Raw genomic sequence first — 21,837 nt, forward strand, 5'->3', positions numbered from 1 at the left:
TTCACTTGATGTTTCACTTCTTGTAGCCTGCAAGATTACATCCGAGACCTTGGGACTATGAGAAATTCAGATATTTATAGACTGTTACAGGAGGTAGGTACCCCGAGAGAAGCTCTAAGCGACGTTTATTCATCAAACCGGTGTTTGCGATAAATCGCTACCTCTTTAATATGCAAACAACTTACACTTTTTGCGGGAAGTAGTAATTTCCGATAGTCGACACTGTCGACAGCTAAAGATAGAACACTCTGTCTGTGAATCAATCCAAGTATCGCCAACTCATCATGATTCCGTTTGCAAAAATACACCGAGTAGCTACGCGTCCAATCGAATTAACAATGCCTAATGCCTATCATTGCCAAAACCACCGTAGGTACCTTTAGGTAGGCGAGCCGACTGATACGAAAAACACCAAGGTCGAACCAAAAGACATATCTCTTTCGCAGATCGAAAAGTTGTGCGTGCTCAGGCCTCCTTCAACATTCCTCCCGTCTGCCTTCCCCAAAACTGGCATAAGGTAAGTGAAATTATTATAACAAATGAACGTGCAAAATCAGTGGCGGGCGATTCAGCGTGGCGTGCAGTTCGATCGTGGCAAAGCAAGGCGCGGAGGAAACGTCAGAAAAATCGAATTTCCATGACGGCAGTCGAGGCTGAGGCGGCGCGGCGGCAACACCGCCGAGACAGCGCCCGCGCGCGGGCCCTAGCACCGCACTGTACGCGCCGCACGCCGACGCAGGCACTCGCTCACATACAACTTTCAAAAACGACCAGTGCTCAGTGTCCTAACTCAAAATCAAATGGTACATGGTGGGCTAATTAAGGGATTATGGGTTTGGCTGCGACCCGAACACGGGTCACTTTGTCGGCCGACCACATAAATTCGTGCTCGTTTGTTTCTTTATTAAAAGGTGACGTCATTAACGCGGTTTTGGTGTGTGGTTACGATTACGAGTTGAGTCGATAAGCCAACAAGTGCTCAAAGTTGCATTGTCTCATATTAGCTTTGTCATAAGTTGGGAATGCTGATAAGTTGTCATGTATTCGGCAAATTACGGCCTTCGTTTTTTATTGATTAATAAACTATTGCATTGTTATCGATACCTAGTTATCGGGCTTGTATTGCAGAATGCCCTTTCAACATGAATTCAGCCTTGTTTGCGGACTGTAAAGTTAGCTGCAGCTTTTGAAGTTAAACGAAAAGTGAACAGGCAGGCAAACTTGTGCATAACATTTTTTTGTAATTATGGAGTTTGTTGTAAGTTGTATTCAACATTGGACTATTATAAAGTGCCTAACCAGTACGGCCTTGTTTTGCAAAAGTTAGTAAGTATTCCGTCTTTATAATTATATTAAAGTACTTACCGTAAACTTAGGTAACTTTTGTTCAACATATATATTTATGTATCTACTTGTATCTAGGTAAATCTTCTACTAAATATTTGTACGTAAATTCAAACCAATGATGCTTTCTTACACAACTCTCAACCTACCCACGGTCACGTAACTTACACCCATAATTGTAAAAGTTGTTGTCTAAAATAAAGGCTTAATAATCGGAACCATAATTAGTATTCATAGTTACCAGAGTGTATGGTACCTACTTACCTAGTTTTATTTGTACATATTAGGTAATTATATGTAAAGCTTATATAGGTACTAAATTTACTGGTTTATTTTATAATATGAAGGTTTTCAAGATTAATTAAAAATAGATTTTAATCTTTAGGTAGCGATTCACTTTAGTTGTCAATACAAGTGCTAAAACTGAAGTTAGTCAAAAACGAAATCAGAGTAAAATAAATTCTAATAAAAATTTAACAAACTACGAAAACTAATTTAAAATTCTACCAAACTTATAATATTAGTTCGTCAACTACGGGCATTTAAGTGCAGTCAAGCACATTGATTTGAGGCTGAACTTTTTCCAGTTAAGAAATTACTCAGTGCCTACGTAAACTTATAATTAGATTATATTTTCCAACTGTGCACTTCATTTTGTAATAAATAAAATTGGGGACTCGTATAGTATGTCAAAGGACTGTCTCATTTTAAACATATCTTTGTCTTACAGTCTTACACTAGTACTAGCACCCAAAAGATAAGGATGAGTATAGTTTTTTTTGTTCTTATTTACTGACAATTTGGTTTGACCAACTATATATATTTCATACTTGAAAAATTATAAAGTGTTACCTACTTTGTGTTTGCTACTCGACCTACATACCTAGGTACTGAACTAACTTTATACTACATACTTACATCGAGCTTACGTGACGTTGATTAATAATGAAACCACATGTTGTTAAAAAATCTAAACACACTTAGCTCTAGAAAAAAATAGCCGATCTCCAAACTTTTCCATGAACATTAAATCTCCAAACATAAGGGTCAATAAACACAATTATTACACACAATATGAGACGTACGAGTATATATCTTTCGAAGATAAAGCCTTCCGATAACTTTATTAACAGATAAGATATATATTTCCCTTCTCAGATATCCCGACGTTTACTTTTCCCGTCTTTAGCCTGATTAACATTACAAAGGGACAGATTTTCGCAACTTAGTCTCTAGGCCACACGTAATCAAATTTTAGCTCTGTAAATTGATAAATGAATAGGTACCTTCTTCAAAGTCAAATTCAGACTTTAGTAATAATTTAAACATAAGGCGTAGGCACTAGTTTTACGAAAGCGACTGCCATCTGACCTTCCAACCCAAAGGGGAAACTAGGCCTTATTAGGATTAGTCCGGTTTCCTCACGATGTTTTCCTTCAGCGAAAAGCGACTGGAAAATATCAATGATATTTTCCACTCACTCTTTAATACTCCATATTCAGTGTACCTACCTATATAATCTTATTAATTTATCTAGTAATGTCAATAAATAATTAAATTACCTACTTATTATTCACTCTTTTTAGCTAAATTTGCTCTTTACTTTTGTTTCGGTTAAGTCATTTTTTAATCCTATAAATAAATACAATATAGTAATTAATATAGTATAAGTTAGTAGTTAGTACTTAGCAGTCGCCTTGTGTCACCGCCTCAATTTCGGGCAGGCTGAAAACCAGCGCTGAAACCACGCAATAAAAGGCGGGGCTTCCAGCACATTAGCTGAGACTGTCCAATTGTCACATAGAATGTAATTAGAGCTTATTTATACATATACTGTCTAGGTTAAGTATAGCTTAAGTGTGTAAAAAAATTGTAATTTAAAATCCCTGTTGTGACAATAAATGCTTTATCTATCTATCTATCTATCTATCTATATTTCGCACATGAGTTCCGGTAAACTCATTGGTACGAGCCGGGGTTAGAACCCGCGACCTCCGTATTGAAAGTCGCACGCTCTTACCGCTAGGTCACCAGCGCTTAAACATAAGTGATATAGTTAATTATATACAAAGTGCATTAAATAATTAAGTGTACTTAATGCTCCCAAACAATTTGGACTCGTCATATCGAATCATATGATCACAATCTCTACTTGTAGAAGTCAACTAGCAACCCCCAAAGAGACCCATTATCAATCTGCTGGTTCCATAATCAAATCAGTTCGATGATGCCAGATTACAATAGGTAGTCATCTGCGTGAAATATAAATTAAAAGCAACGTTTCTAATCGATAGGGCTATTAGAAGTACCTAGGTTAAACTCGACTTGCAAGATTTTAATGTGCTGTATCGAAATAAGTGTTTTTAAAACTAGAATTATGAATTTCGGTCAATTTATTAGAGACAATAAACAATGAACACATATATGAAACTGCGCAAATCTAGACAAGATTGGTTTCGGTTTAAAAAATATATCTTGCTCGTACTTAGTAGTATATAGTACGAGGGGAGGCTGAAATATTCGCGGCCTAAGCTACAAAAAAATAAGAAAAATAATTTTTAAGAAAAAAAAACCGACTTCTATGCGGCCCGGTGAAAGATTATTGTAGACGGTGCGCTATGTAGAAAAGGAGGTAAAACCACCCACTTTTCTAGTAGCATTTCGTTTCTGTAAGGCTCGCAGTTCTAACCTAACCTAACCCACTTTTGTTCGGTTCTGTGAGGATAGCAGTTCTAACCTAACCTAACCCACTTAACAGCGCATATGCGGTGCGGTGTACGGGGGTTTGAGCGGGAGGGGTTTGGCCTCATCATACTTTATACCTACATTTTATGGTAGGTAATCATAGTGGTTTATTTAGTTTAGGTATCATAGTGGTTTTCCGGATCAAGGTCCGGGTCTGTGTCCGAGTCCGGGTCTAGTCCAGGTCCGAGTCCGAGTCCGAGTCCAGCTCCGGGTCCGGGTTCGAACCGGATCCGGATACGAGTCCGGATCTGGATCCGAGTCCGAGTCCCAGTCCAAGTCAAAGTCGAAATTCGAAATCACCAAACGTGTACTATGCGTCGTTGAAGAGTTCTGTTCTGATCATCATCAGCAGTTCCAGTTCATCAAATGCGACAGTTTTTAATGTTAATGCTTTATTTTATGATGAAAATACAGAAAATTCTATAGGTGCCTTTAAGATTTGAGGAGTTCCCTCGATTCCTCATGGATCCCATGTTCAGAACTTGAGCTTGACATAAATATGGCTTAAAAACCTAACTTGCTTAACAAACATAACGTAGAGGAAAAATCGCCAAACGCGAGCGTCGTTAAAGAGTTTCGTTCTGGTCATCATCAGCAGTTACACTTCCTCAAATGTAACTTTTTTGAATGTATATGCTTGATTTGTTGATAAAAACACAACAATCACTATATGTATGCCTTTAAAATTTGAGGAGTTCCCTCGATTCCTTATGGATCCCATCATCAGAACTCGAGCTTGACAGAAATGTGGCTTAAAAACTAAGCTTGCTTAACCAACATAACGAAGAGGACAAATCGCCAAACGTGAACTATGGGTCGTTGAAGAGTTCTGTTCTGATCATCATCAGCAGTTTCACTTCATCAAATGCGACAGTTATTAATAAAAATGCTTGATTTTCTGATGAAAATACTAAAATATCTATATGCATGCCTTAAGGATTTGAGGAGTTCCCTCGATTCCTCATGGATTCCATCATCAGAACTCGAGCTTGACAAAAATGTGGCTTAAAAACTTAACTTGCTTAACAAACATAACGAAGAGGACAAATCGTCAAACGTGTACTATGCGTCGTTGAAGAGTTCCGTTCTGATCATCATCAGCAGTCCACTTCATCAAATGCCACGTTTTTGAATGTATATGCTTGATTTGTTGATAAAAACACAAAAATCACTATATGTATGCCTTTAAGATTTGAGGAGTTCCCTCGATTCCTCATGGATCCCATCATCAGAACTGGGTTTTGACAAAAACGGGACCAATCTGTATGCATATACATACAATCAAAAAAATAATTTACAAAATCGGTCCAGTAATGACGGAGATATGGAGTAACAAACATAAAAAAAAATATAAAAAAAAAATAAATAAAAAAAAACATACAACCGAATTGATAACCTCCTTCTTTGAGATTTGGAAGTCGGTTAAAAAGACTATGCTACTTTTTTTCCCGCCTCTTTGGCAGTTTAAATATTGCCGCCATTACTAACGATCATTAACGATTAATAATTAACATTTACTAATACTATCTTTCATTTTTTTCTAAAGCCGCGAACTTTTAGTCGTCACTCGTATTGTAGAATTTCTTATGATACCTATTACCTATGCATAATACTTCATTTGTTTAAGATTTAAGATGAGTTACTTTGTTTAATTAAAAATAGGCAATGCGGAATCCTTTCTGTTTTATGAAATTTATTTATATTTATACCTATTATTATTAGGAGCCTGTAATGTTCCACTGCTGGGCAAAGGCCTCCCCCTATATTATACCAATTACTTCTTGTATTTACTTCCATAATGAATAATTAACCTTACTTCTTCCGTCATTAGCCCTGAAGGTAACTATGCAGAATTTACAAGTGATAACTGTTCTAAGCATAACATATGAAAGTTAAAATCTGGGTCAGTGAACGCACGCGATAGTTAACTTCCACCGCGCTTATATCTGCCATTAATTTACATATTACTAATGTAATTAATAAGGAGCTGATGGATTACTTGCATGGAAAAGAATTTAATATCGTACAAGTCTTGTGCAAAATCTATGTAGTTTTGGCAAATAACAATCATCCCTAAGTATTGAACAAGTGGTTATTTTATAGTTCTTACAAATTTTCATTATTTGATAAGCCCATTATTATTATTAGATAACTTTAAGAAACTTGTCTAGCTTTTTAATTTTGGACCATTAAACTATACTTAAGCACCCTAACCGAAGGATTGACCTAGGTATTTAAAATCATATTCGAAGACCTATTTGCGTTTGCCACCTAAATTTTAAGTTTTAACCATTCATAAATAATACTCTGTTTACCATTTCTACTGTTATGAATAAAAATTGATTGTCAACTATTGCGGTACTAAAGTTACTTTTCAACCATTTAACTAAAATAACTAGAATTATTACTTAAATCACACTTAAAAATAAAACAACGTTTTCGAAAGCCGCCATTAGCTGTCCGCCGCCATAATACTAGATTGTCACCTGTCATAATATGACTTTAATAAGCACATTGCTCCTGCCAATACAGCGACAAGCGACTACCTAATGGCATGGTAGTTATTAGAGATGCCCCGAATAGTGGTTTTGGCCGAATACCGAATACCGAATATTCGGCCACTCTCTCGGCCGAATACCGAATATTCGGCATTAGATGCGAACAGTGTGAGTCACAATTATTATGAAAACTGTTCGCCAACAAAGCACAACGTTTGCTAAGATATATTTTTTGTAAAACAGAACTAATGAATGTAGTTAGAGTTAATCAAATCAGACCCATGATAAAAATAAAATATTTCATTAACAACAAATGCTTAAAAAAAGGGTCTTCCTATTTAACAACTTTCCAATAATACTTTTTAAATATTAAATATACCTAATCTTTGGTATTTTTTTTGTGTAATTTTTCTTTTTAGTTAGCGGCAACAGATATTCGGTATTCGGCCGAATAGTAGGCAACATTTGGCCGAATACCGAATATTCGGCAAAGTGGCCGAATAGGCCAAATACCGAATAGTTGCCGAATATTCGTGGCATCTCTAGTAGTTATGATCGATAGACGGCAGTTCGACTGTTGGCATAACATATACTAATCTATGCTGTTGACTACTGTTTTGGTCAGGTATTGTAAAACCGGATTTATTGCAAACTAATTAATATAAAATTTTGCTAATTTCCCATATAAAACTAATAATATCTGGGAGACTCAGCTTTGCTCGGAAAACATATAAAAACTAAAACTCAAAAATTAGCGTTTTTCCAGAGATCAGACATAGCTAGAGCGGTTTATCGCCCCCGAAAACCCCCATATAGCAAATTTCATCGAAATCGTTAGAGCTGTTTCCGAGATAATAAACAAGTATTGCTCGTTTAAAGGTATAAGATATATTACATCTGAATGTAGTACAAATATAGTTTTAATTTGATGATTTTATATCTATTTAACTTTAAGATATTCAGAATAAAATCGTTAATATCACGGCTGCGTAAGAGGTTCGGATGGTACTTGGCACAAAGATAGTAGACTAAGAGCAAGGTAAGTTAGCAGCGATTTTGATAGCCTAGACTGTGCAAGTGTTATGTAAACATCATAATTAACTAATGACTACCAGTAACGGCTTTACGGGATGATATATTAGTCTCCTGAGACCCAAGAGCAATTTTGTTGTATTTAAATAATTTATAACATTATAGTTCAAAAAAAGTTTTGACCTTGTACAAAACTTTGTACGTCACACGACTTAAATCCTAGGTAGGCATTGATATTGGAATAACCTGCAGATAATACTTACCTAATAATAATATTAAAAAACCTTATTCAACTTACAAAAAAAACACAAGTATCGATTTTCACAAACAACATGTTATAACAGTTACTCATGTTTGACAAATAGTTATACGAGCATCGGTTCATGATTTGGTAATCATTAAGGCCGATTCTGCCTTAGCAATTTGATATCGTTTTCATAATATTTTATATGACCTTGAGTTAGCGTGCGCCGCTGAACCTATCAGGGCGTTTTCTAAAATAAATATTGAAAACCCGATTCACACAGATCCTGGTGTTTTTGGGTTCTTTCAACTCAGAATCACTAGCATATTCAATCCTGACGATGAAAAAACTTGTCCCAAAAATTTGTATGAAAATTGTACATTCCACTACGTCACGTCCATACAAGTGAAAAATTTTCTCATAATAAAACGTGACGTAATGGAATGGACATTTTGGGACATCTTTTTTTAATGGCGGGATGGAGAATGCTATCGATTCTGAGTAGAATGAACCCAAGAATGTCCAGATTTGAAAGAATCAGGTTTTCGATATTTATTTTAGAAAACGCCCATCAGTACTTATTGATGCGCGTGAGATGCTGGATGACATGACTTAATATCATATCGAAAGAAGATCAAAACCTTAACAAATTGTATAACCAGAATCGGCATTAATGTGAGCTTTGTACTTGTGTAGTAGAGTGAAATGGATTCATAGCCGCAATCCGGACACAGAGAATAGACAAAGCCGGTGATGCAAAATGCTACGCACATTTTGCTTTCACTGAATGTTCATAACACTAATGATTTTAACAGGAGTATTGGTAAATGTTCAGTGATATTTCGAGAAATCAAATGCATTAACTGGCAGTGATTTTCTATTTTGCACAGTTTCAATTTTGGTAACTTTCCGACGGCACATCTAGTTGTTAATATAAGCGATTGTTTATGTCAAACGAAGGTAAATGTAATAATTGTACTATGCTGAAAAGCTATGTTGAAAACTTATGATTAGGCTGTCACAGTTTTAGACTTATGAAACCCTTCCATCTCCAAAACCTAAAGGTATAATTAAACATGCTATTTTTACAGAAAATGAATACTTATATCTACTGCGAATACATTTTGCATACAAATGGCAGTTTTAATCAAATATGTGACGTTATCTATGAAAAGGGACCTTATTGTCGATGGCGCTTACGCCATTATTAACGATGCTCTGATGTAAATACAATACCGCGCGACACTGTGCGGCGTAAGCGCCATCGACAATAAGGTCCCTTTTCATAGATAATGCCCCATATAAACTTTAAAATAACCACTTCAATAGCAGTTCAATATGAATATTTCCAATTACAAAACTGGAAAAGAGATTTTAAACCACAATGTGGCTTTACAAGTCTCACGGCTTCACAGAAAGCTTGTAATATCATCCAACCTAAAAATACCCTGTTTTGTAATAAAGTCCATACAGCGACAGGGTTCTAGTGTCACTGGGCTTTGTACTGCCTCCCACACGCGCTTATTGCACCCTTCATATGCAAATAGGTTTCGTAAAACTAGTCGGGGCCACGTCAAACGCCCTGCGGGCTCAGCACGGTTCCATTTTTATCGACTATCACTATGCCCGTCACTTTCGCACTTACATACTTGTTAGAAAGTGACAGGCATGGTGACAAACGATAAAAATGCGACCGTGCTACTAGGGCTGGTAGTTTATATTAGTTTTGTGATCGCGCCCACGTTTTCCCACACGGAGATTCACTTACGACCTATAGGGATCAATTTTTAAGATTGCGCTGTGATCTTTTTATTTAATTTGAATTCTAATAAGACATAATAAACTCCGCTTTCCAGACTTAGTGTAAGGCCTGAGTGGACGCTCATGTTGGGCATGCAACGGGGCGGGGCGTGCGGCGTGCATGTTAAACAAATGCAAACGTATAGCAGCGGCCTTAGTGCACGCTGCTCAAATTACTCCTGACCCCGACGCCACGCTGCACGCCCCGCCGAACGCTCCGCTCCGAGCGTCCACTCAGGCCTTACACCGCCAATCCCGGCGAAGACTGGAAACAGAAACAATCATATATGTGGAACTAAGCAGGTATCGTTAAAATTTCAATGTAGGTATATAAAAATAAAATACAAATCAAATATGCATTCAGCCATAAATAATCCATACTTAGCAACGAACATAATATTCCCATTTCATTCAGGCAACGAAATCTGCCAAATATTACTTCAGAAACCTTCATGTACGGAAATACTAAGCCTTGAAAATCGCCGTATCAAATATTCGAATATCTGCCGTATTCGAACTTCAAGATATTCACAAGAGACGACACGTACTAGATCCATTCTAGATACGTTATAGTTTAGATATCAACTAGTTCTCTTTTGCAGCGCAATTCGGGCAACCAATGTCACTTTTACGTTATATAGAGTTAGATATCTATTAGATGTAAATTGGATCTCTAAGTCATATCCTGTGGAAATCGTTCAAGAGTATCTCCAGAATCGAATCTGCCAAATTTGACAGGTTAGATCTTAAACATATCGTTATCGTATCTTGGTGATGTCTAATAGATGTCTATTTCAAAATCCGAATCGGGCCCTATGTATTTTGGAGAAATATAATACTGGAGCCTAATTCAGATTTAACAACTTGTCATGGTTTTGATCTGTTTTGATACGACCTTGTAGATCGTCTTGGTGACCAATTAGTGTGAAAAATTGAGTAGGGCCTCCAATGTCCGAGGCTAGACTTGAACTGACATCTTCAGCATTCGTGGCTAACGTCATAAGTCATAACCTCTAATGAGGTTAATTCTAATCTAGAACAATTACACACCCGGAAACAACGTGTATACCGATAGCGCCGCGTTTCCAGAACCAAAACACTTTTTTTTTAATAACAATTTGCTATGGTTTTGTACCACCTTGACCGTCGTTTTGGTAAATGGCGCGCATCTCAGGCACGAATTTTATTTGTTTTTATTTTATTTCGCATGCACCAATCAGCGTGAGACATCTTGAAGGTCGTCTAAATTATTTCAAAGTTTCATTTAGTCTCAAATGAAATTTACTTTTTTTAATAAATGCGTTTTATAAAAGTAATTTCTGCGAAATTTAGAAACTAATAACGTTATAATGGCCCTGCACATTACTTTATTCTACTAAAGATATTGTGTACACGTTGACAATTGAAATTAAAATCTCATTGCTCAGGAAGAAAGGAAAGCTCGTAAAACATTATACGCCCATTTTTCTTGGCAAAAAATGTTTTGTTGACAAAAGATAGAGCCCATAAAAATCATCGTTAAACGTAAGGCATTTTTAACCTTACGGCACAATCAATCAGCGCTTTGTGGGACATAACCTATTGTTCGTAAGCTTCAATACTTTCCAATGGAATATGAACTTTATTGTTAAATGTCATAGAAGTCATTTTTCACGAACTCTTTTGATTGTATTTACGTTATTGTTGAAAAAAAAAACGTATTCATCAGTGTGTAAGCTTCGTAGCCATTCCGTAGCTTGCGGCTGGCTTGTGCTACGCCGTAGCCGTGCTACAAAACGCTAGAGGCTTCTATTGTGATGAAAATAAAGTCAGCAAAATCTGAATTATGAAAACAAACTACGGTAAGAATGGAGGCCTGATGTGAAGTACACTAAGTTATTTGACTTGTAAACTTGCTCGACTACGAACTGCATAATGTTCGCTGTCGAGCGAGTTTACAAGTATAGTATATATTATACGTATCTGGTTCTGTCTTTATTTAATCCCGAATGTCTTGTTTTTCAATTAATACCAGGCAAAGAATGTTGCTGTATAATGTCTGGTCGATTCATCGCATGGGTTATTTTTTCATATACTTATCTACTCTGTTCTCTTTTTTCTCTGACCGCTGTATAAGAGAACATACTTGGAGAAGTATACACTTCTAAGCACGTTCACTCGTAACTAATGATCGATTCCTAACTTTCAAGCTACTAATATAATTTTGTTATTTCCATTATAACTGGCGTATACATTGCCCCCACTGACTTTAACCGGTTCAGAATTTGTTTTGAGTGCCCCGGCTAAGTTCAAAGAACGTTAAGATCGGCCGATAGTCGGCGATCACGCGAGGGAACGTGTTACGAGGGTTTCGTAATGTGGTCAAGAAAATAACGCTGGCTTAAGTGTAAGGCCTGAGTGGACGCTCGAAGCGGAGCCTTCGGCGGGGCGTGCAGAGTGGCGTCGGGCTCACAAGTAATTTGAGCAGCGTGCACTAAGGCCGCTACTATACGCTTGCATTTGCACGCCGCACGCCCCGCCCCGCTGCACGCCCAACTCGAGCGTCCACTTAGGCCTTACACTAAGAATGATTCACACCGTATGACCGTACCATTGTCTAATGACAAATTATAAACCGTATTGCGAAGACATAAGGTACACTAATGGTCCGTTAAGAGTCACCCACCGCCAAAAAGCCGGTGTCGTAATTCCTAACCCATGAATTTAAGTTTTATGGGACATTTGTTGATCAATTAATGACATAGGTACTTATATCTATCAAATAATAATAAAATATAAATTGAGTAAGTAAGTAAATAGTTAAGAGGTCACTATTTAACATTTGATCTACCCTTAACCTTACCCGTAAAAAATTCAACAACGTGATTTATACAACATGAGTATAGGTACACTCATTGATATATTATGCAAATTACCTATCAGTTAACTTGCTGCTCTGGGCCTTGTTAGTCTGAAGCATAGGGAGTTGAATGACTATAGGAGCCGATTTTAGTCAGTTTATGTATTATAATAACTATAAATAAAAAACCGCACCCCAAATCTGTCCATCCATTTGGAAGCTACGAACGATGATACAAACAGGCACCATATACAATATTTACATGTATTAAACTTATAATACTTACTCCTCTTTTTCCGTATGCGCGAACAATAGCAGGCGTGTCTCACTGCGCGATTTCGTCGCTTTGCTACAGGTACATCCGTTCGGCCCCAATTTTGGGGAAAGCCATCTGCCATATCTGTGCTGATCGTAACAGACGCGTTTTGTTAGAGAGTGAGTCTTCTGTACTTAGTACTATTATTTCTTCTGTGACAATAGGTACTTAATAGTATTACAAGGGGCAAAGTTGTTAATCAACCCCTCGTACTAGTATTGATACCCGAGCAAGTGAAATATTCCAAAACGTATTTAAAATAGATTTCCACGAGCGTAGCGATAGTTTCAAGGCACGAGAGTTAAACAAACTTTGCTACCGAGTAAAACACAACATTATTCACCACACCAACGCAAGGAAAATACTAACTATAAAACTTTACAAATTAAATCGAAATCAACGCTAATATCAATCAAAATCTTCGTTTAAAATTCTTGTGGATAAATTGCAACTTTCTCATTATATTTTGAAGAATAAAAAGAACCTTTACAAACTGGTGTAATGAAAAACATTAAACATAACCGCTGTATTAGAACAAATTAAATTATTTTCAGAAAATATTCAAAATATCCAGCCTGGGGCACTGGAGGCCTTGGTCACTTTTTCTTAGTATATGACATTTATTTAAAGTTTATAACCGCTGTGTCAATATGATCTTAATTTTCTTACTGATACAAGTATTATTGTTTCAGTTACTCTACTAGGTACCTATCGTTAATATATAATGTAAATGACTCGTAGCTTACACCGAACTTAGCTGCTCTGCACCCGACAACTTTAATGGAATAGACAATAAAAGTTTCGTCTGGGGGCTTGTCCTCGATTTAAATTAATGCCAGTTTAGTTAGTTTGAGTATGCGTGTTTAGGCTTTTGAGAGTCAGATGGGGCAAGTGCGATTGCTGGGTAAGTTGCTAAGTACTTATAATTACTGTCGCAATAACTTCGGATTTAACATTCCTAAAGAGAAATATCTGGCAGCTAGCATTGCGCAAGTTAATGTTTACATACCCTCATATGGTAGTTGGTTCAAAATAACTGTTATATATCAAGTATGAGCTTTTATTTCTGTTTGAAAACACGAAAAGAATATTTTATCGGACAAATCTTAGCGGTTACATAATGTATTTAAAATATTACAAATATTTTAGTTTCATGCTGATGCAAGTAGGTACCTAAGCTTAAAATAAATATTCCTTTATATTTTTCTCTAGTCTTCAATATTTTTTTCTACCTTATTTTAACTTACTGTTGTAGGTGGACGTTAAATGCGGACGGCGGAGCCGGGGCGGCGCGCTGTAAGGCACCGGCGATGCCCGCTACCTGAGCCGTGCTCGGCGGCGGTGCATGTACGCGGCGGCGGGCGGCGCGTCGCTCGCGGGCCGTAAGGTAAGCACACAAATTTTACCGGAGTCGGCGATAGATACGAACGGCGCGCTGTAAGGCACAGGCGATGCCCGCTACCTGAGTCGTGCTCGGCGGCGGGCAGCGAGTAAACCGCGGGCCGTAAGGTAAGCACACAAGTTTACCGCAGTCGGCGTTAGATACGAACGGCGCGCTGTAACGGACAGGCGATGTAAAAGCTATTTTAATGCGAGTGTCACTTTCTAAAAGTATATGAATTATATACCCACATTTGTAGTCAAGTTCCACAAATGAACTAATTAGATAAATGAAACTAAAAGTAGCCAAAACATACCACAAGTCCACAACCACATCATTATCAAGAAATGAGTTTGAAAATGTATGTGGTTTTAAACAGCATCAAACCACATTTCATGCGATCGACAGACCTATAATTATACTCGAGGAGAAAATAGCATTTCCAATTAGCATGGGAGATGGGTGGTGTGAATGTAAACCACATTTCATGTGATTAATTATGACTTGCAACTTTTAGCGCTACCTATGTGGAACAAATAAGTGTAAACTGAAGAGATCCAGTGTGGCACTATGTATTATCATTATCTTATCATCCTAGCTTCGCATTTGAACGTAAGACTTATCGTTTTTACTTAACACCAGCCATATTTTGTATCCGTATTCCGTAACTATCTGTATCTTTAGTCTTAATAATGCAATTGTGGCCTTCCATGCCTAAATGCACATGGAGAATACCCTTCACTGGTGGAAGGCCACAATTGTCCTGAATATGTATTTGGGCCATGGTCATCAGACACCAGACAAGCTGTGAAAGAAATTTCAGCTAAACTTGTTGCGAATATTTCGCTCAGCGGGTAAGTCTGGCAATAAAGCGGGGAAACGTTGCAAGCGTCCTGGGGTCGATGCCCAGGCAACTTTAGGTTTTATTTTATAATTTATCTTGTATTGTATAAAAAAAATCTTATTTATTGTTATCCAGGCGCGCCAGCACGGCCGCCAGCCCGTGCCGCTTAGCCCCGGGCACAGCCCGCCACACCCCGCGCCGACCGGCGTCCGCGCCTATTCCTGCCAGCACTGGGAGTCCCGGCTCCAAGCGCCGCCGCCGCGCCCGCTCTCCACCGCCGTCTCCGAGCACTCGGCGTGCGATGTCGTCGAGGTATAGCCTGTATGCTCCATGTGTGTTTATGTAATAGTGTTAAGCATGGTAGTTAACAGATTTTAACAGGAATCGCGCGGCTTTCGCTAAAAATATCGTTGTTACCTATGTCAGCTGCGCCCGCGCGTTAGTGTTATATAACGGTATATACGGCAAACTATGCTAGGCGAGCTAAAATCTACACGAGCTTAAACAATATAATTGTTTAAGTGCCACTTTAAAGATTGAGTGTACATTTGCCGTGCTCATGCGAGATTCTTGTTAAAACTGTGGAGACACAAAAAGACTTTGCTAATAATTGTGGTTGAAATATAAAAAAAAAAACCTTAATTATTGTAAAGTCTTTTCATGAGTACTATATTACAATTGATTTTCGATTAAACTGGCGTGTATGATTTGACACAAAGCTATATATAATTGCTGGTTTTCGATCTGTTGTAACTGACGGTACGGTAGCGTGAACTTTGCACTAGTGCACTAGGTCACTAGGCAAAAGGTGGGATTTATAAACTTTACTTCCCAGATTTTAACCTGGAGCTTAAAGCACTAACAATATTGTTAAGTTTCCTGGTGTTTCTAATGTCAAATCACAACAGTTTGAAAACGATCAATTTTAAAAATATCATACAACACATTTATTCGGAAATTAATAAAGTTAGATGTGTAAGTTTCGTTTGAGAATGTCAAAGGCCTTTCTGTGTTCAGTGTATTAAGTAACGTAAGTCGATGTTTGTTAAACGGTATCGTAGCCATAATTAATTGTTAGCATGTGTAGGTGTCGTTTTATGTGAGACAATGCAACTGTTTAGATCAATGGAGTAGGTACGCGCCTGTTGTTTTACCCTTAATACCCGCCGTAAACTCATTTGTTTTCAAATAGTGTGTGTTTTGAGGAGAATCCAACAGTATGTTCTTCGGGAAAGTGTTGATGATTAAAGTGACAAAAGTGGGCCGGCCATGAAACAGCGACATCTAACGCCGAGTAGCGTCCGATGGAAGGTGTCCAAGAGCCAGAGACTGCGACTAGATGTGCGGAACGAAACATGAAAGGCAGTGAATAAACAAATATAATTGACTGTTCAATACTAAACGCCAAATTGCGCTTGCTTCCATTAATTTTCTCACGTAAAACATATCGGTATTTTAAGATAACGACCACTATCGTAACTAATCGTTCAATTAGCTATACAACTTAATATAGTTTCGCCTTTCTCGTGCCTATCTTATCCAATTCTAAAGCGTTCTAAGTGAGAAATCGGAATAAATTATTCTGTGATGGGACTATAAGAGTGATATCGACGTTCGAAGTGTAAATAAGTAGATCTTTCTTAATCTATTTATATTTAAAAAGTAAACTAAATTAGAAGAGAATAGTATAGACGCGCTAGCCGTAGATTTAATGAAGTTGCTCGAGAATAATTCAATAATTTAAACAAACTTAAACTAAGTGAACATTACAAAGCAATAAAACAAGTGAAGTGTGAATCCGTGCGTCCAAAAGCCGTTGGCTAAATTTTCTGCTCTCGCGCACCGTAGCCACAAAACTGGCAGGTATGCAGGCAGCTCTTATGCTAAGAAGCAAATCGCGGGAGAGAAGAAAACAGCGTCTCAAGAGAGGGATCAAGCATGACCTGCCGAGTAACATTGCTACCAAGTCCATCGCTCCTTTCCCGAGATATCCACCGGCCTCATGGGTATGTACATTTTATTTTATTTGGGTAAATGAAGCACAGTGTATCATGTCAAGGGATTTGAAAAAAAAACTGTATTTCACTTACTATTTACTGTACTTTTTGAGGATGACTCGCGCTAGAACGATCCGGGTCCGGGTCGAGGCATCTGACACTTCGTGTTCTATAGAAAGCATCACATGTTCACTGATCACCCATTATAGAAAATGAAGTGTCAGATGCCTCGGCCCGGACCCCGATCATTCTAGCGTGCGTCATCCTTTATGCGTTTAATTGTACGGATCAGCTGTGTGATACGACAAATAAATTGCACCCTATATTCGAGATTAATATGAGGCTAAAATATAGTTACCGTAAAACGGGGTGAGTAGGTTTCGCGGGGAGAGGTGGGTTATGAATGGGGAGAGAAGGTTTGAGAGGGGGTGAGAAGGGATTTAAGGCTACTGCTACAAAAATAATGTATTCCAATTTAAAATGGAGCTTTAGTAACACGCATAATAAAAAAAAATCGATCCAACAATCTTCCAAAATCACCTTTGTATGAAAACCCCTCTCACCCCAAATACGAGGCACTACGGGGTGAGGTGGGTTTTCCTCTTTATCGTCAAAGTTATGAAATGGAACTACCCAAAATAAAATAAAAACTAAAATACAAACGTCCGAAACACTTATTTAGTACACCATTCAGTTTTCATATGTAAAAATAAAATGTGCTCGTGGTTTGAATTTCAGTTTTGACCCTACTCACCCCATTTTACGGTAATGGGTACTAATATTTTTTTTACTTTGTCAGTATTCTTACCCAGCTGACCATACATATTTCCTTGTATTGGGTGTTTAGGTTTAATGTCTAGATGTTAGTACGAGTAGGTGTTCAGTTTTTTATAGGATCCTACTGCACAAGGAGCGTTAATAAACAATTTGGTACGAGTAGCTACGAGAGATATTCGTTTTACTAATGAGTTTTGGTAAGATCCTTTGCGGGCAGAAATAATGCCATTGCTTTTACAAAATAAAATGTTATAAATGTGTAATGGTGTGAGTATTATCTCAAAGTGAAATTGGTGTGCTAGCGTTTTGCCTCCGTATCTCGTTTTATAGTTTGTCAAAGGCCTGTTTGATTTCAAACATAGACAAAGAGAATCATACTATCTTTGTCTAACACTAGTACTAGCACCCAAAAGAAAAGGATGAGTATAGTTTTTTTGTTCCTAATTACTGACAAGATTTGGTTGACCCAGTATATTTTATATATTTTTTATTTTACAATGTTATAAGTAAGGTGACTATTTTCTTTATGTGATTAGCATGATATTATATGATATTTAAAAGAATATACACCAACACACAAAATCACAGGACTATCATTGGGAAAATGATGTATGAGACAAATGTATAAAAGTTATATTGTTGTCTGTGGTAGTTAGGGCTGAACTGTCGCCAAACGCTAAAATTGATTATAAAAAAAAACATGTTTCCGAACTACGGGGCGTATTTACGCATTTACCTAAATATATGTGGCATCAACTGCATACTGGCTCAAATTAACTTATTATATGCAGATTAATTTGATATCAACTACTCGTCTGTCACTTCAATGTACAATTGTATTTATAACCATCGTTTTCTCCTCACGTGCGAATTTAAAGATTATAAAAACCATCACACAAATAGACTTCATTCTTTCACCAACTGATAGCTTATTCTATATAGTTTATGGAACTACTAATAACCTTATATCGACAAAGCTTAGACCAAAAAATACATGTACTTATTTTTAGAATGGAAGGTAATATCATTAAAATACCTACTAAATAATCTTAAAAGGTATGTTAAACAAACATAGCTATTAAATATATTTCATCGTATAAAAGTGAATATTCAGACTTTTGCACTAATAGGTAATCAAAGTTACGCGATGCGATATCTTGTATAGGTACTTTGTTAATATACTTCAGCTTATTTTAACAAAACTTCAGTTCAACTCTCAGCTGCACTTCTTAGTTCGTTAAGCTCGCTTTACTTTGAATATTAATTTAGGTATCAAATATTTAAATGTCTAGTGAATCTGTAGTCTATACGCGGCTATATTTAACATAGATTTGAAATGTTTTATTTTTAGAAAAAGACGCATAACAAAAACGCAAACTTAAAAGGTTTTTGACTCAATGCTTTTACAATTTCCACTATAAAACGCAATTTAAGTACACAGTTACTTGTACCTGGCCTTTGGCAAACAAAATCCCACTCAAACCTACATACATATCGCCAACAGGATTCCTCATATTGCAAGGTATCCAATTTTCTTGAGCCAAGCTCCCAATACGAGTAGCATTTTCTATGACGAGAGTTCCGTCCGTCTCCGCTAGGGGCATCCTTTCGTTAAATATTTATCCGATGGCATTGGATTTGGTACAAAGCCTATTATTCCCGCAATCCTACTGCTTCCATTACTAGTAAATTACTGTGTTGCGACTAAAGTATACCTTACCTTTTGGTGCACGGATTAGTATTTAGTGTGGTTTTGCCGTCCTGTTTGGGACAATGGTTTTGTGTGCATTTTGTATACGCTTTCTTGCCTTTCTTATCCTTATCAGGCTTTATTTACGACTACCCTTAAAATCCCGGTGCGGTGGGGATGTGAAAAATCAGGTTGCGTATACAGTGACATTAAATTAATTAAATTATTAAACGAATGAAGTGGATGATACGTAACTAGTGAAAAGGCCTTGGCCTTCATAGATGGAGCGTTGTGGACTGTAGGTTTGTAATTTAAAGATCTTCAGTAGAAAAAATGGAGTTTTATTTAGGAAACCACAAAACATACATCTTTGTAGGAAAGAAAATTGATGAAGTGCCGCTATGGACACGAATAACAATAATTTTTATGGATTTTAAATATAGAACCCTTAGTTCATCCTTCAATGTTGCTAGCAACTAGTTAATTTAAAAGTGCTTAACTCGGAATAATAAACCAACAGGAACCGCCATTAACAGGCGTTCCCCTCTGCCAAAAGTCGGCGGCCTCCGGTCAAGGAGGTTATATAAAACTAGTTGCCATACGTCATACGCCATTCAGCAAACGTCAGTCTAAGTGGAATGTTAGGAGCAGAAAATGCCGAATTGTAGCGTTTTCTCCTGTAAAAACCGATCGGAAACATCTAGCGTACTTAAAGAACACGTTTCTTTTCATATGTAAGTACAATATTATCAAATAGTGCACTAATTTAGCAAAAAACTAAAAAACATTGTCAATCTGAAAGTGATACCACTTCATGGTACTAGATCTAATTTAGGGTAATATTTAAAGAAGACTTTCTAAATATTCATTAGGTATACCTAACTTCTAATTTGCGTTGCTTATTATTATATAATTTATATAACACATTATTTTTATATAACACCTTATTTTTATATCAACATAATCCAGTCAATGAAATAAATAGTATAAATCATAAATAACGTGATATTACCGATATAGGGCCATTGTGCTAGTTTCCGTCCATGCTCTAGTCTCTAGTTTTCGACCACATGACAGATTAGCAAATAACATATTTGATATTTAATTTGCTACTTGCCAAATACATTTTTTATGTAGATAGATATATTGTCTCGACATTAAGGATTGCATTAAGTCCAAATTTGTGCAGCAATGTAGATTTATATTCAATTTCGTCAAGTGGACGAAAACTAGAGCTGGACGAAAACTAACGCACCTACCCTATTGAAAATTCATTTTTCTCTTAGTTTCTATCGTATATCTATCTATCTAATCTAATCTAAAATCTAATCTAATCTATATTTTTTATTTGACATGTCCAATATTTGTATTGTATTTTATTTATTTTAAGGTATTTACTGCCGTCATTTTCCATAAATAGGCACTTTTAATTTATTACTCTGGTATCACTCTACCGTAGTTAGCGATGGGACACCATAAAAACCAATATCGATAAAATCTATATGAACATTATAAATATATTGTTATTTCGATTTACTTTTTTAGATTTCCAAAAGATGCAATAAATTTTAAACATAAGTAGTTTTCAGCTTATCAAGCCATCGAAAACCTAAAAATATTGCAATATCAGTCACGTTTTAAAGATCTAAGAACTGCATAAGTAAGATTGTAATTTCATATAAATATATGCTATTACAAAGTTACTGTTGCAGTTCCTACAAATAGTAGGTAAAGGTACACTACGATATATGTACGATGTGAGTATGAATAAAGATGTGTTTAGTTATGATAATATGTGTATACATAGTATGGGTATGAGTACCCGAAAAGAAGGACTGTCTACAAAAAGAGTTGAGATCCCATCAAAAACATTACATGTAAAAAGGTGCAAGTCTCGCAACGCTTTTATTGCAAAAAGTTCTGAGATGTAACGTGAAACCAAGTCGGTTATTTTAATCAGTGCCAGGGGGTGTTAAAACCGTATCAATAAGATATAATGACTTGGCAATCGCACATAATGATTTACTCGTACCGTACTCGTAAATATGTGTAATGCTCAAACTGCAATTAGCGCTAGCGTTATGTTCAATTAGAACTATTTTTAGTAGGTGACGATGATCCCTAGGTCATTATGCAGCCGTGCGATGGCCAAGTCATTATACTTATTACAAATTAAAGATATCTTATTGATACGGTTTTAACACCCCCTGGCACTGATTAAAATAACCGACTTGGTTTCACATTAGCATTAAATCTCAAAACTTTTTTGTAGTAGAAGCGTTGCGAGACTTGCACCTTTTTACATGTAATGTTTTTGATGGTTATAATTG

The 21,837-nt window shown here is 36.8% G+C and overlaps 1 protein-coding gene across 1 annotated transcript in view; it reads left to right on the forward strand.

Annotated features, from left to right (window-relative positions):
* The window catches only part of LOC134651219 (uncharacterized), a 103,381-nt gene that overhangs the window by 56,590 nt on the left and 24,954 nt on the right, over positions 1 to 21,837 (forward strand). Inside the window, exons 2-3 of the mRNA XM_063506289.1 lie at positions 14,074 to 14,205; positions 15,179 to 15,355. Of these exons, the coding sequence (XP_063362359.1) occupies positions 14,164 to 14,205; positions 15,179 to 15,355 (219 nt within the window). The 5' untranslated portion in view covers positions 14,074 to 14,163. The remainder of the gene's footprint in view (positions 1 to 14,073; positions 14,206 to 15,178; positions 15,356 to 21,837) is intronic.

Source organism: Cydia amplana, chromosome 9, assembly GCF_948474715.1.
Source record: "Cydia amplana chromosome 9, ilCydAmpl1.1, whole genome shotgun sequence".
Classification (NCBI taxonomy): Eukaryota; Metazoa; Arthropoda; class Insecta; order Lepidoptera; family Tortricidae; genus Cydia; species Cydia amplana.